At 40.7% G+C, this 16513-nt stretch overlaps 1 protein-coding gene across 3 annotated transcripts in view; it reads right to left on the bottom strand.

Moving 5' to 3' along the window:
* Positions 1 to 802: 802 nt before the first annotated feature.
* The window catches only part of LOC122562836 (phospholipase A2-like), a 21693-nt gene continuing 5982 nt past the window's right edge, over positions 803 to 16513 (bottom strand). Inside the window, exons 1-4 of one of the 3 annotated variants that reach the window (XM_043716090.1) lie at positions 13976 to 14109; positions 10788 to 10944; positions 7526 to 7653; positions 803 to 1005 (exon numbers count right to left, since the gene is read on the bottom strand). In XM_043716090.1, coding sequence (XP_043572025.1) covers positions 884 to 1005; positions 7526 to 7653; positions 10788 to 10944; positions 13976 to 14009 — 441 coding nt within the window. In that variant the 5' untranslated portion in view covers positions 14010 to 14109 and the 3' untranslated portion in view covers positions 803 to 883. Of the gene's footprint in view, positions 1006 to 7525; positions 7654 to 10787; positions 10945 to 13975; positions 14110 to 16513 lie in introns of those variants that run through there. The other 2 variants (XM_043716092.1, XM_043716091.1) reach the window with 2 other exon arrangements.

Genomic DNA, 16513 nt, shown 5'->3' with positions numbered 1-16513 from the left:
TTATTTACTATTTGCAGGAGCTTGCTGTTTGTGAATTGGTTGCTGCATTTCCTACATTACAACAGTGACTACACTTCAGAAGAACCTTAATGCCTTTAAACTCCTGTAGTTATACAAGATGTCATACAATCTTTATTTCTACATATTTCTAATCCTCACCAGTTATTTTTCCTTCTATCCTTTTATTTTAAGTTTTTGTTTAAATTCTCTTTTAACATCTTCCACAGTGACATGATATCCAAGTGTCTGCATTGCACAGAAATGCAAAAACTATATCTCGTGGCCTCTGAAAATCAGCTTATATTGGGGAAATAATCAAATGCATGAGTTTGAAGAATTTTCTACTGGTAGTTAACAGCATCATATAGATGATTTGATAGTTTCAGACTGTAATGCATCTTCAGAAATGTTTCAAAATAGAACTCAGGCTAGAAATATATCGCAGTGAGTCATATGGCATGCCAGACAGCAGCCGACACAGAATAGTATCTTTCATTCATTCTGGCTTTTCCGAGTTTGATGTGAATCAACAGTAGTTATGCTGCACAGTTGACAACTCTGTTTATTTTGGAACTGCATCAGTTCTCTGGGAACAGTATTTGTATAAATTTAAATCGAAAAGTGGAATGTGATACACAAAACAAAATAAAAACCCTGACATTCAAATTAATGAAAAGGTATTCTGGCCTACTCAGTCACTGTAAATCAGAGGTCTTGGGTTTATTCAGGGCTGCTTCTCAGTTTTATTTTGAGATTCTGAAATTGTTTAGTTAACCTTCCTGGACTGTGTGAGTAGGGCTTTACTGTATACAAAGAAGTGGAATAGAAAACTAAGTGAGATTAAACTTTATTTTTCTTTTTCACCATGTGATTGTGTACTATTTTAGACACAGTGCTTCTCTGTGTCCAGATGTTTATATTCTTCATTGTATGGGGCTTCAGCAAAGCACATGGCTGCCTGCCGATCACACTCGCAGATATAGGCTTCACAGGGACTGTTATCAGCTGTGGAAGAAAGAAAGAAACAATTTCTAAACCACTTTGGAATAAGCCCTTATACAGAGGCCAGTTTCATTTGGTGTAAGGTCTGTCACTGATTGTCCAGAATACAAACTAGTCAAACACAAAAGACGTTACATTTATCTGTCCTGTTAAGTGTCTGATACACAAAGGAGACTGTATGCATATTTTCATTTCTATTTAGATGAGGTGTGGGCCTTTAAGAATGATTATTTGGAACAGAAAAAAGACTGCTCAGGCCCTCATGGAGATGATACTGTTGTGGTAATGTCATTGATATCACTAACAAGAACTCTGGTGACATGCGTTCAAAGCCCACACGGTATCTGGTGGGATTTAGCTTTCATTAATAAATCTGGAATATAAAGCTTGGCTCGGTGATGGGAAGCATGACAGTTATATTTTGTTGTTGTAAAAACCTAGCTGGTTCACTAATATATTTTAGGGAAGGAAATATACCGTTCTGGCCTAGCAATCCATTCAGTTCAACAGCTATTAGGGATAGTCAGCAAGCAAAGGCCTTTCTAGCAACACTAACATTCCATGAAAAGTACACAGATAAAATACCCATCACTCACTGAATAATATCACCATTGGCAATTTCTTATCCATATCAAGCCATCTGAATACCTATTAAAATATTGCAAACAAACTTACATTCTCTCCATGAAAGGATTTGGAGGAGCCAGTGTTGGACTGGGGTGGACAACTGGAAGGAAAAGAATATGGGTACTATACGGGTACTCCCAGGGATGGGAGCCTCAGTGGAGGTGTGATGAGTAAGACAGAACAAAGTAGTAAGACATTATATAATTTAAGTAACTTGAATGTAATTTAAGCTAGTATTTATTTAATATATTTGTAGTTTAGTTTTAGTTAAGTAGACAGGTTTGTTTTGGTAGAATAGTGGTTGTTTAGTAACAATGGTGCTATGTTATGGCCTTGTTTTTTGTACTTTTTTTTTCCTGTTTCAATGGTGTTTTGGTTTTCTTTATATATAAATATTTTGTAAAAGATCTTACAAAGCTTTTCAATAAAAATATTTATAAAAAAAACTCAGAGTCAAGATTAAAGTGATGCTGGAAAAGCACAGCAGGCAGGCAGCATCCGAGGAGCAGGAAAATCAACGTTTCAGGCAAAAGCCCTTCATCAGGAAAGGTTTTCCTGCTCCTTGGATGCTGCTTGATCTGTTGCCTGACCACTCTAGTCTTTATTCTGATCTCCAGCATCTGCAGTACTCATTTTCACAAAGTTAAAACTCAGACAACACCAGGTTATAGTCCAACAGGTTTATTTGGCGGCACTAGCTTTCAAAGCGCTGCTTCTTCATCAGGTGGTTGTGGAGCAGAATCATAAGATGCAAAATTTATAGCAAAAGATTAGTGTCATGCAGTTGAAATGATATATTGGACAATCCTAGATAAAGTCTTTTACCTTTTAGAATGGGTTTGTTAGTTTTGGTTCTTTAATATGTAAATCCCAGAACTTTTTTGAAGTCACATTCTCAAGATAGCTTAAGGTTTTATAAAAGAAGGTACCATCTCAGCTCAGACAATGCATTAAAAGTGTGAGATTAAAGTCTGTCTGTATCCCAATCTTGAGTCAGACTGATTCTATTTCTAAAGTGTAATTTACAAGATATTACCCGGATTGACTGTCGGTTATATATTTTTTGAGCAAAATAGAAAGTATATGCAAATATAATTCTGCAAATATAAATTCACCCCATAAATATGTGTGTGCATGCAGGAGAGAGAGAGAGAGAGAGAGACAGAGTGAGTTTGTGCATGTGAATGCATGTGAGAGAGTGGGTGTTTGCGTATGTACAAGCTTGGTAAAGTATGTGTGTGAGTGTAATGGGGTATAAGCATGGGTGTGAGTGCAGGGGGTGTATATGTGTAAGCATGAGAGAGAGCCTGCGTTAGTGTGTGTGTATGTGTGCATGTGTGTGTGTGTGAGAGAGAGTGTATAGTGCAGTGGGTCACCAGTGTGATATGAACCCAAAATCCCGGTTGAGGCCATCCTCAAGGGTACCAAACTTGGCTGTCAGCCTCTGCTCGGCCACTTTGTGTTGTTGCCTGTGCCAAAGTCGGCCTTGGAGGATGGTCACCTGAAGTGACTCAAGATTGGGATAAAGACAGACTTTAACCTCACACCTTTAATGCATCGTCTGAGTTGAGATGGTACCTTTTGTTATAAAACCTGAAGTTATCTTGAGAATATGACTTAAAAGAAGTTCTGGGATTTACATATTAAAGAACAGAAACTAACAAACCCATTCTATAAAATGAAATACTTAATCTAGGATTGTCCAATTTTTCATTGCAGCTGTATGACACCATAATCTTTTGCTATAAATTCTGTGTTTTATGATCCTACTTTATAACCACCTGATGAAGAAGCAGTGCTTCGAAAGCTAGTGTCTCCAAATAAATCTGTTGGACTATAACATGTTGTTGTGTGATTTTTAACTCTGTCCATGAAAGGAGTCTGCAGTCCCATGTGTTGAACAATAGCCATCACGTAGAGCCATGCTATCTTCAAATTCCTAGCTCAGCTGAACAATTTTCAACTTGAACATTAACCCATCTTTTCAAATAGTAAAAGATCTAAAGTGTATTTGGAACATTTTCTGTGTTATCTATAATCTCTCAGTGGTTAACAAGAACAGGAAATTTGGAGAAGATGGAAATATATTGGTAAAAAAAAGTTGAGTACAATGATGTTATTTATTATCATATTTTACTGGGTAATTTGTAAGGTTCCCCATTCCTCAATGAGAATGCTGTTGGAGTTGTTGTTATTTCAGTGAAGTGTACTTCTTAATGTTATGAATTTATCAAAGTTGGGTGTTATATAAACATGGAAAACAACATCTAGAGCTGAGTGAAAATCCTCCCACAATTTTCTAAACTCCTGTCAAATATTCTGGAATCAAATTCATAGGTTACAAGGTTCCATATCAGCTGGAAGAACAGGAGCAGAAAAATAAATCGTTCTGAATAGACGGATGCTAAAATTTAATCCTTTCTTTCCATGAGTACATTGCCTTCAGCTTCAAAGTGTTCCAAAGTGATATCAGGAAAATATAAAGATGAAGCTAAAGTCATTAAGTCTGAATGTGTGAAGAATTCATCACAAAATTATTATGAATTATTAGTACAGTGAGAAATGAATGGCTTTGATTAAATAGGTCTAACAGATGCATGGGCAGGATTTTGGCCCTCGTGTTGGAATAGGTGTGAAATTTCCTATGCTAGTTGGAGAGATGGATCCCCATCATGGTCCTGGAAGTCAGATAGGATGAGGAATGGCTATCTGTCCAGAAGTGGAGGATAATTCATTAAGATAATTAAAAATCCAGCTCGGGCCATTGATCAGGGTGGGCTTTGAATTTTTCAATTAGTTTGTGGGGTCAGATGTACAGCAGATGTCCTTTAAAAAGCTGAGACTTTGAATTCAAACACTGCCATGATTGTCATTTCAGCCTGAACAACTGAAAGGTCGGTAAAGAATCTCATGATCAGTACCGTGGCAGCCCACTCATCCAAAACCCTATCCTTTTTTGGTTTGGGTAATTTGCTGCCAGCAATATTCCTTTTTCCATTATTTTTAAAATAATCTGAGTAAACAAAATCAGTGCAGGTAGCCCCCAAAACGTACAGTAATAAGAATCAAATTCCAAAGAAATCTTACCAATTTATATCAAAATATTATTATGTATTCCAAACATATCCCAGAATCTGTGATGCCTACCTATTGTGGAAAGCCTGCACCATGCTGGTGGAAAAATATGGCATTTCACAATTTGGTGTATTATTTTTGAGCAGGGGACATGCTAATTATGGAGACTATGCGCAGTTACAGCAATGTTGGTTTTTGAGCAGCAAGAACTTTTTTTTTACATTCCCTTTCTTTCCCTGCATGGTCTTTTGTAAAGTCTCCCCCCTTTCCCTCAGAGATTTGAACTTCACACATTTCCTATAGAGCCTCTTTCCTAAGATTTCTGTCTCTTCTTAGTATGGCTGGCTTCTTCTCTTTCCCCAGCGTACATAGTTCTCGCTATGCCTCTTACCAGCTTCTTAGCAAATGTTAGCCTTTGGAGTACAACTTCCATGACTGCTGCTGTCAGTTATCCCTAACACCCAATTCCTCTGCCTCCATTGTATCTGCTCCCAGGAGGAACATCTAGAATATCCCAGATGACCTCCTATTTCAAGGACGGCAATTTGCCCTCCAGCACATCTCCTCTACTTCGCACACCTCCGTCCTTGAACTCCATCCCTCCAACCGCAACAAGCATAGAACCCCCCACCCCACAACCTCCCCCAGTCCTCACCTAATCTCCAGATACAGCGTATTATCCTCCGCCATTTCCGCCACCTACAATCAGACCCCACCACCTGAGATATATTTCCAGCCCCACCCCTATCAGCATTCAGCAGAGACCACGCCATCCGTGACTCCCTTGTTAGGTCCACACCCCTCGCCAACCCACCCTCCATTCCCGGCACCTTCCCTTGTCACTGCAAGAAGTGTAAAACCTGTACTCACATCTCCTCCCGTTACCTCTGTCCAAGGCCCCAAAGGGTCCTTCCACATCCTGCAGAGATTTTCCTGCACATCCAAACACTACCATGTCCATTGCTCTCTATGTGGTCTCTTCTACACTGGGGAGACAGGACGCCAACTCGTGGAATGTTTCAGGGAACATCTCTGGGACACTCGCACCAAACATACCTATCACCCTGTGGCTGACCACTTCAATGCCCCTCCCACTCCGCCAAGGACATGCAACTGCTGGGCCTCCTCCACCGCCAAAATCCAAGCCACCCGACAGCTGGAGGAAGAATGCCTCATCTCCAACCATATGCTCCAACCGCACGGCATCAGTGTTGATTTCACCAGTTTCTTCATCTCCCCTCCGACGTGCCAATTAACAGATTTTTTAAATTAACTTGCAGGACTTGGGCATCACTGGCTGCTGGCATTTATTGCCTATCCCTAATTGCCCTTGAACTGAGTGGCTTGCTAGGCTATTTCAGAGGGCAATTGAGAGTCAACCACGTTGCGGGTCTGGAATCACATGTAGACCAGATCAGGTGAAGATGGCAGATTTTATTCCCTTAAGGATGTTAGTGAGCCAGGTGAGTTTTACCTGATAGTTAATAATGGTTTAATGGTCGTCAGTAAATTCTTAATTCCAGATATAATTTCCATCATTTGCCCTGTCAGGATTCGAACCAGGGTCCCACAAACATTAGCTGAGTTTCTGGATTCATAGTCTCACCATTATATCACGAGGCCAACACCTCCCCATAATGCCTGTTAATTTCCTTGTTAATGCCACAAGTCATTGACATTGTATCAACAAACACATAGTAGCTACTTGCAAAGTGCAGTTACATTCTTCATGCAGAGGGGCCATGTGCTGGTCAAGATTGATTTCCTACATGCCTTTGGTGCTTGCAAATTGAACTTTAGTACCTCAACAATGTTGACATTAGTAGCAAAAGAAGTACAAAAAGTCACTCCTGGGTGAAGGATTACCATTATTCATAGTTCCGAGGGTCCTCTGTGAACCACAGGTTTGATTCATAGAGTCATAGAGATGTACAGCATGGAAACAGACCCTCATCTATCATTAAGTGTTATGATGGTCTGTGCTGAATATCATGTGAAGTTTAGTGTTTGACACAGGTCCAGGTTTGAAAGGGTGGTGTGACACTGTAGTCACTCTCTCCTTGATCATTTTGGGTAATCAATCAGCCAGTGCAGCAGCTACACTCCAGGTTGCTGCACATGTAGAGTCTGAATATTGATGTATGATCCAGATATGTCCCCTGTTATCCATGTCCAGCATGTCTCACTGTGTGGTGAAATGTGCTCAGCCCCCATCAGCCAGGATATGCCACTGATGACTACTCTGAGGTCTAAGAAACTTGAATTATAAAGTGCCTCTGCAACCTGAACACAAGAAAGGAAATTCCAACTGGGACCCATGCTCCTAATCACTAGCCAGTAATTAGACCTCAAGTGAGGCTAACATTGGACATAAATGTGATGCCTCCCTGATCAAACAGCTTCACGGGAGAGCCTCACATCTGAAGGATGGCCCATTGGTGAGGACTTGATGCTCAGGAAAATACTGAGAGTGAGTTACAAAACTGGCAACCTGGGAAAATGAGGCCAAGCTCGATTTTGTTTATTACAGGATTTTGGGACAGGTAGTTTTAGTCAGAATGGGGTCAAGGGCCATTTGGAGTGCAGGATCTTGGGGCTGTGAAGCAGCAAGATGGATTACTGTCTGGAACCATGCTCTATCATTGCAGCACTTTGCTAAATTGTCCAGTTAAAATTATTTGAGCCAATTAAAATTGTTTAAATTACAAAAATTAGAAAAGTGACAACCTTTAGACAACCTTTTGGCCAACTGCTTGGAGACAACTTACCTCTGTGACAGTTTGAAGTAGGAATTACAGAAGTCTAAGTGAAGAATACTTACGGCCACAAGTGATCATGTCACTAGAACAGGAGTATTTGTACAATTTGATGTAAGGGTTGTCATAGATTGGCCGGCATTCCTTAATCTTGCTGGCTCCTCCATAGCAGTGATCATGGATCTGACAGCATCTGGATTAGTACAGAGACAGAATCATTTTAGTCACTGTGAATACAGTCCCTCTGAATCTTTAGCCAATCAGCAGCCAAATTCTAGGTTCAGATTCCAATCTTCATTCTCAGTTCTCAGGCATCTGGATTCAACAAATAGGTTCATATGTCCACAAGTGGTACTTAGCCATAAAATTGAAAATAATTTAGAATTAATAAATTCTGAAAAAAAACTGTTTCTGAGTAGCATTGTCATTGCTATATCCTATTATTGTGTGGAGCAGTACATTTTAGTGTTCACAATTCCCTTCATCTCAATTACCCAATTGAGTTGCCCAGTGCTGTCAAAAGCTATTTGTATATGAATTCTGGATTCAGATTATAATAATCCTATTTGCAATGGATGCAGAAGATGACATTGGGTCTCCTCTACATCGGGGAGACGGGACGCTTTCTTGCAGATTGTTTCAGAGAACATCTCTGGGCCATCCGCACCCACCAACCCCACTGCCCCGTGGCTAAGCATTTCAAATCCCCCTCCCACTCCGTCAAGGACATGCAGGTCCTGGGTTCCTCCACCGCTAAACTGTTACCACCTGATGTTTGGAGGAGGAACGCCTCATTTTCCACCTTGGGACCCTGCAACCACACAGGATAAATGTGGATTTCAACAGCTTCCTCATTTCCCATTCCCCCGCCATGTTATCCCAGTCCCAAGCCTCCAATTCAGCACTGCCCTCTGGACCCGTCGATCACTGCTCCCTCTGACCTATCACTTTCTCCCTCACCTTCATCCACCTATCGCTTTCCCAGCTACCTCCCACCGACCCCATCCCCTCCCATTTATCTCTCAGCCCCGACCCATAAGCCTCATTCCTGATGAAGGACTCCGGCCCAAAACATTGATTCTCCTGCTCCTCGGATGCTGCCTGACCGGCTGTGTTTTTCCAGCACCACACTCTCGACCACAAGTGCCTCACCCTCTGTTCTTCATCAACTTTTAACAAACAACTGAATGCATTTAAGGCTGAGATGGTTGTTGACCTCTAGATTTTTTTTAAAAAATGAATCACACTGCTCAGACATGTTCTGAAATACTTCTGGAGTAGGTAGATCTTGAACCCAAGCCTTGTGGCCCAATGGTAGGGGTCCTGCCACATTGTAGATCTCTCAAGAAACCAAGAGATATGGGGAACAGGTGGGAGACTTCAGGCAGAACATAAGTCATGATTGTATGGAATGACAAATAGCTGTATGGTCTACTTCTGCTCATATTTCCCTTGTGTCTATTACCTCCAACAGTGCAATACTTAGTCCTCCTACTCTGGAGGACCAGCTGAGGCTAATGCTCAAGCTATGGAGTGTACCTAAAACTGATTCCATGGCTACAGTATAGAAGGAGAGCTTGCAGTCTGTTGTATCAATGCCAACTGATATTCTCCTCTCTGCAGGACAAGTAACAAATGTTAGAAGGGAACAGATGAGTACATATGAAGAATGACCACTGATACCAGGTACTTAAGCATCATTGAATAATTTTAAGGGATGAAGGAAGAAAATCAGAGTATAAACAAGCAATGAGTAATATTTAATGGAGATGAGGGTCTCACCCTCCAGTCAGGGAGAGAAATCAAGAACCTTAGTGCTTTACCTGTTTCCATGCCCTTTTTAAACTCCCCATCACCTCTTTATTCCTTGCCCTCACACCCTTCAGCTGCAAGGAATTGGAAACCATTGTTAAAATGAGGTTGAATTGTTCTGAAGAAGGGTCACTGGACTCGAAACGTTAACTGTTTTCTCTCCACAGATGCTTCCAAATCTGCTGAGTTTCTCTAGCAGTTTCTGTTTTTGTGTATTTCAGATCTACAGCATCTGCCTTTCTTTTATCGAAATGTTCTGTGTAGATTTAGAAAATCCACTTGGCTTTTATACTCTACAGCTTTATTTGTGAAGCCCATGAAAAGTTCAGGTTTCAAAAAAGTACACTTTACAATCATGGCTTTGTTAGACAATCATATACAATTTGGTTTTAACCAAGGTTGAAACTTTATTGCTGGAACAGCACAGCAAGCCCATGAAAAGTTCAGGTTTCAAAAAAGTACACTTTACAATCATGGCTTTGTTAGACAATCATATACAATTTGGTTTTAACCAAGGTAAGGCCCTACACACTGTCAAGTGAAGAGCTCAACTGCACTTAAAGTAGAGCATCATTGAGGAATCCAGACCACAGTTGAATGATGGCAAGACGGAAATGGAAATGGGAAGTAGGGGTGGGGGCAGTTGGCAGCAAGTTCAGTCTCTCAGTGGGACCCATCCTTCCCCAATGTCAGAATCCTTCAAATACTGAATGCCCTTGAACTAAAGACACTGCATCACCACCTAATCCCCTAGAAGGATATCAGCAGCTCCAAAGATATTTTATTTTCAGTCACATTACATGGCAATCCCCACAGCTGCTGCTGAGTGATTTTCAGCAATGGTGGAATGAGATTCTTAAATGGGAATTCATTGCCTACTTAAGGGTCTCGATTGGCAGTATTGTGGAAGGCTGTTGATAAGCCTTTCGACTCTGAATATAATCAGGATATAGAGATACAAGTGTTGGACGGGGATGTACAAAGTTAAAAATCACACAACATCAGATTATAGTCCAACAGATTTAATTGGAAGCACTAGCTTTCGGAGCGCTGCTCCTTCATCAGGTGGTTGCGGAGTATAAGATTGTAAGACACAGAATTTATAGCAGAAGTTTACAGTGTGATGTAACTTAAACTTCTGCTATAAATTCTGTGCCTTACAATCTTTTACTCCGCAACCACCTGATGAAGGAGCAGCGCTCCGAAAGCTAGTGCTTCCAATTAAACCTGTTGGACTACAATCTGATGTTGTGTGATTTTTAACTTTGTACACCCCAGCCCAACACCGGCATCTCCAAATCATGATTCTCAAGGGTATTTAGAGACAGGTCTTGATCATGCTTGTGATGTCCATATCCCAAGAATTAATTTTTAAAAACTCAGATATTTCACCCATTCTTCTGACAGGGTTGACTGACATTTAGTTAGGGAGTTTAATTGAATTTCCAGTTACATTTTATTCAGATTTTTAATCTTTCATTCCCCATCCCAGGTAAACAGAAGAGCTCATGTTACCTGTCCAGTTCATCAACTGGAGTTCCAGTCCCTCCAAATCCACAGTAACACCCATAATCACTGTAGTCAAACACAGGATGACTGTTCGGAACAGCACACTTGATCATGTTACGGAACTGCCAAATGGCATTGGGCTGAAAACTTTCTCCTCGAGCACCTGAAACACAGAATAGACAACTAGCTTGGATATCCTCCACACTGAGGAGTGTGATTTCAAATAATCTGGATTAGTGGTGCTGGAAGAGCACAGCAGTTCAGGCAGCATCCGAGGAGCAGTAAAATCGATGTTTCAGGCAAAAGCCCTTCATCTATTCCTGATGAAGAGCTTTTGCTCGAAACATCGATTTTACCGCTCCTCGGATGCTGCCTGAACTGCTGTGCTCTTCCAGCACCACTAATCCAGAATCTGGTTTCCAACATCTGCAGTCATTGTTTTTACCTGATTTCAAAGAATGCCGAACCTATACTTCTACAACATCCTTCATGATTCGATGACTCATGGTCTTAAGGTATCCCCTGTATTTTTACAGCTAATTATTTGTACTCAATATTATAGGGAAACACAGTGACTAATTTCTGCACAGCATGATCCCATAAACAATAGTTTAGATAATGACCAGATAATTTACCAAGGCTACTTAGATAGCACCTTTCAGAGCCACTAAATTAAGAAGGACAAGGTCAGCAGACTTATGGGAATATTGCCAACAAGTTACCTCCAATACTGAAGGAATGGTGAACTCACCATCCTGATTTGGAAATATATTGACATTCCTTCAGTGTCAAACTCCTGGAAATCTCTCACAGTATTGTGCATGTACCTTCACCAAATGTACTTCAGCAGTTTGAGAAGGCAGCTCACACCATCTTCTCAAGAGTAGCGAACTACAGGGAGTAAATGCTGGCCCAGCATGTGACAGCCACAGCCCATGAATGAATAAAATAAAGTGCTTCAGGGATGATTTTGAGGATGAACTGTTTGCCAGTATAGCAGAAAGAACTCTGCTACTGTTCTTTACATTCAGCACACAGGGCCTCATCCAAAAAATGGCACCTCTGACAGTGCTGCACTGGTGTGTCAGCCTGGATTATATACTCATGGAAATGGAGTCCTCTGATTTAGAGGTAATAATGTTTGAGACAAGGTTGACAGTTGTATGCCTTTACAATAAGATATCAACATTGTTGTTTTGAACTTCAGTCATGATTCAATATGTTAACGCACTGTGGTTTGCACTGTGTTGGATCAGACTGGCCAGAGTGGATTTGGCTATTCTTTTGGGCTGAGTGTGCTGATCACATCTGATGCAGCAGCAGTAACACTGCAGTGTCTGTGTTTGGTCTGGATTCTGTGATGACTACCCAATTTGGTTGATCCAAGCATATGTTTATTAGCATCAGAATGGTATCATACACAATAAAATAAAACCAAAATACAGCAGGAATTGGAGATCTCCCTTCACAGATACTGTCAGACATGCTGAGTTTCTCCTGATCTTCCTGTTTTATTTTTGGGTATCTAGCACAGGTGTATGTATGTGGCATATTAATCAGCCAACAACCACTGTCTCAGTTCAAACATCAATACACCAGAGAGTGGTCAGGAGCCGTAAAGGTGTACCTAAATATTATCAATTTGGGCGGCACGGTGGCACAGTGGTTAGCACTGCTGCCTCACAGCTCCAGAGACCCAGGTTCAATTCCCGCCTCAGGCGACTGACTGTGTGGAGTTTGTACATTCTGCCTGTGCCTGCATGGGTTTCCTCCGGGTGCTCCGGTTTCCTCCCACAGTCCAAAAAATGTGCAGGTTAGGTGAATTGGCCACGCTAAATTGCCCATAGTATTAGATGTTGGGGAATGGGTATGGGTGGGTGCGCTTCGGCGGGTCGGTGTGGACTTGTTGGGCCGGAGGGCCTGTTTCCACACTGTAAGTAATCTAATCAATCTTACTGAGACAAGTGGAGAACATTGGGAGTCTAGTTCCCTAACTAATTTAAAAAGCTACCTATATCTATAGGTTGTTTACATTTATCTATTTGGTTCCATTTCTATCTATCCAACAGTACTAAAGAGAATCCCCTCCAATGGCTACTCTTCGCATGCCTACACTGCCGAAGAACTCTCCAAAGATCTGTGGCCTCCGGTTACCTCTCATCTATAGGATGCCATTTGTCAACAGCATCATGTATCATGTTCAGGTTGAAATTAAATACAGATAACACTCAGCTTCACCATTCTCTTTCAATCCCTTCACTGTCTCTAATTTGTCATAGCCTTTGTCCAGTATTGAAGGAGCATAAATATTTTCTAATTGAATATTGGAAAGTATAAATCCATTGCCTTGGTCCCACCACAAGAGCTGTTCCCGAGCCACTGACTACATCCTACTCCTTAGTCAGTCTCTGAGACTAAACCAAATTGTTTGCAACCTTCGCATCCTACCTAAGCTAGGCATCCTACCTAACTTTGAGATAAGCTTCCAACTCTAAATCTGCCCCATAACCAAGTGCATCTACCTCTTCAGTTAAATAATGCCTACATCTAAACCTACCACAGCTCATCTGCTGCTGAAACACATCAGTAATACCTAAAGGCCCCCATTTTGCACTTTCTGTAAACTTGAGCTAATCCAAAACTCTTCTGCCTGTCGCTTGTTTCACACTAAATATGTTCAGTGATCACTCATGTGCTCACTGACCTACATTGGCTCCTGTTCCAGCACCACCTTGATTATAAAATTCACATCCAGGTATTCAAATTCTTCCTCACCCCTCCTATGTTTGTTAACTCTTCCTGCCATACAAACCTGCAAGATCTCTGTGCTGCAACAATTCTGGTCCCTTGCAAATCTCTGATTCTCATTGCGTTACCAAGCCTTCAGCTCCTGGGATCCTAAGGTCTAGAATTACCTTTCTAATATTTTTTGTCTCACATTTCTCTCTCATGTCTTTAAGTTACAGCCTAAAACTTACCTCTTGATGAAGCATTAGATCTTCTGCTCTAATGTCTCCTTATGTGTCTTGATGTTGCAGTTTGTTTGATACCACTCCTGTAATGCTAGGATATTTTTACTGCTGGGTGCTATAAATTCAAGTTGTTGTTGCACTCAACAGTTTTCTTTTAAAGAGACATTTAGACAAATGTTATTGCTTATAATTATATAAAACACAATACTCTGCATTTCTTACCAGCAAATAAAAAAATGAAGAACAGGCACCACATGCTCCCCTCTTGTGTTGCAACTGAATTGTAGACCGCAAGGGAGGAGCCCAGAGGCTCAAACTTTATACCCAAATGTTGACCTTCAGAGTTCAAAAGACCCTGTGTAATCAAACCAGAAGCTGACTGGACAGGTGGACCCCTTCACAGACAGTGAGAGGACAAACTAATCAAATCTATGTTGACAGTTTCAATGAAGTTCAATTTGCTAAGCAACAGCAAATAATTGCTGTATGACCAATAGCTGCTGTCAGATCTCACTTTGTAACTTGAACGATTGTTATCTTGAAAAACATAACCTGAACTAATACAGGTTCAACCAGTATTACCTCCACCAGTAAGACCCTCATATTGTCACCCAGTATAATTTCAACCTGTAAACCTGAAACATCATAACTGCAATTATTAAAAGAAGAAGGTGCATTTCATGTCCTCAAGACATTCCAATGTGCTTCATCATGTCACAGTGTCAACACATTTCAACCAGCGTAATTGCAAGCAGTATACCTTTGACCTGTCACTACTTCAATTGACTGATGGGAAGAGGTCATTAATTCACCACCTTGAATCCTGAATGGTGCCTGTTGCTTAAATACTCAGAGAATTGAGGAGACTAGTTATGGTTGAAGTGAGCTGCAATTTGTGAGGCACCGTCACAAATGCTAGGGAAGTGAGAACTGTACTTCTGTAACTGTCTACAAGTAAAGCATATTGGGACCAGTGTTCTAGTGAGGTATACAATCAGAGAAATAGAGAGAATTTTAAACTAAATAGTGAGGGCAAAGTATTAAGTCAGGGCAAGTGTGGTATATCAGAATACAGATAAGTCATGAGGAAAAGGTACTAAGATGGCAAATGATAAACTGACTGTGACAGGAAAGGCTAGAAATTACAAACTGAAGAGAAAATCAACAGATAAAGGTAAAGGTTCCAAAAATAATGATATGACAAACTTAAAGGCACATAGCATTCAAAAAGCAAAGATAAACACAGATTAAAAACACAAAAAATACAGAGAATAAATACGAAATGCTAGCGATAATAAAGAAATGATTGCAGGATAACACAGATTGGGACTTTATGGCAAATGGAGCATAATGTGGGAAAGCATGAAATTATCTATTTTGGAAGAATAACAATAGCATTTTTATCTTAATAGTGACAGATTGCAGAGCTCTGAGATACTGGGGTGGTCTGGGTCTTCTCATGTACAAGTCACAAAAGATTAATACAGAAAGTAACTCAGAAATAATAATGTTCCTGTTTATTGTGAAGGTAATTGAATACAAAATATGGAGGTTATGTTTCAATTATACCGGGTATTGGTAACAATTCAGAGAAAGTATCTGGGTGAGAGCCCTATGAGGAAAAGTTGGACAAGCTAGGCTTATATCTGCTGGAGCTTAGAAGTACAAGAGGTGACCTGATTGGAAGATGCATGAGAAATGGTGTTTTATCCATCGGAGGAATCCCAGAACTAGGGGTCACTGTTTTTAAAAAGCCCATTATGACAGGGTCAAGGAGAAAGTTTTACTCATAGATGGTTGGGAGTCTTTAAAACTCTCTTCCTATAAAGGCAGGGAAACAAGTCCTTGAATTTATTTTAAGGCAGTGGTAAATAGATTCTTGATAAGTAAGAGAATGGAAGGGAAGTGGGTAGATCAATTAATCAGACCTTATTGAATATCAGAGTAGATTCAACAAAGAGTGACCTCCTCCTACTCCTAATTCATTAGTTTGTGTAAATATAAAGCTGCAAATACACAGGAAATACAAGTTTTACATAGAGCCATACATAGTTGCCTGACATATTGGGATCTGGAGAGAAAAATCTTCCTTCTTTCCAACTGCATTGCCATGGATCTGAGTTCCAGTTTTACCAGGCTCATTGACTTGGAGCAGAAACGGTCAGTTCTCATTTGGATTGCCAGACTGGCTGTCCCAGATGATGAGGTACTGAAGTCTAAATAGCTGGAAATAGAACAGGATATTCTGAGATTGTCAGTCACGCTCATGTGAAACAAGTCCTTTTGCAAAAGATTTTGAAAAGTATTTTTTCACAGGCTGTAGGCATCTCAGGCCATGCCAGTATTTATTGTCCATCGCAAAATGACTTTGAGATAGTGGTAGCAGCAAGCTGCCATCTAGAACTGCTGCAGTCCTTGTGGTCTGGATTCATCCACAATGTTATTAGGAAGGGATTTTGGCACAGCAATTGCATTGAATATGCAGCTCTGAAATAGGAATTATGCCTGATCAATGCCTATTAAATTAAATGGGTACTTCAGATCTGTGTTCACTTGGGAAGACACAAGCAATCTCCCTGAGGTAACAGTGGCTGAAGGACCTGAACTTAAGGGAATTTATATTTGCCAGGATTTGGTGTTGGAGAAGCTGTTAGGTCTGAAGATTGATAAGTCTCCGGGGCCTGATGGTCTACATCCCAGGGTACTGAAGGAGGTGGCTCAGGAAATCGTGGATGCGTTGATGATTATTTTCCAGAGTTC

This window comes from Chiloscyllium plagiosum, chromosome 25, assembly GCF_004010195.1.
Source record: "Chiloscyllium plagiosum isolate BGI_BamShark_2017 chromosome 25, ASM401019v2, whole genome shotgun sequence".
In the NCBI taxonomy this organism is placed as follows: Eukaryota; Metazoa; Chordata; class Chondrichthyes; order Orectolobiformes; family Hemiscylliidae; genus Chiloscyllium; species Chiloscyllium plagiosum.
Note: the sequence above shows the minus strand (reverse complement) of the source record. Positions and strands in the feature narration are given on the sequence as shown.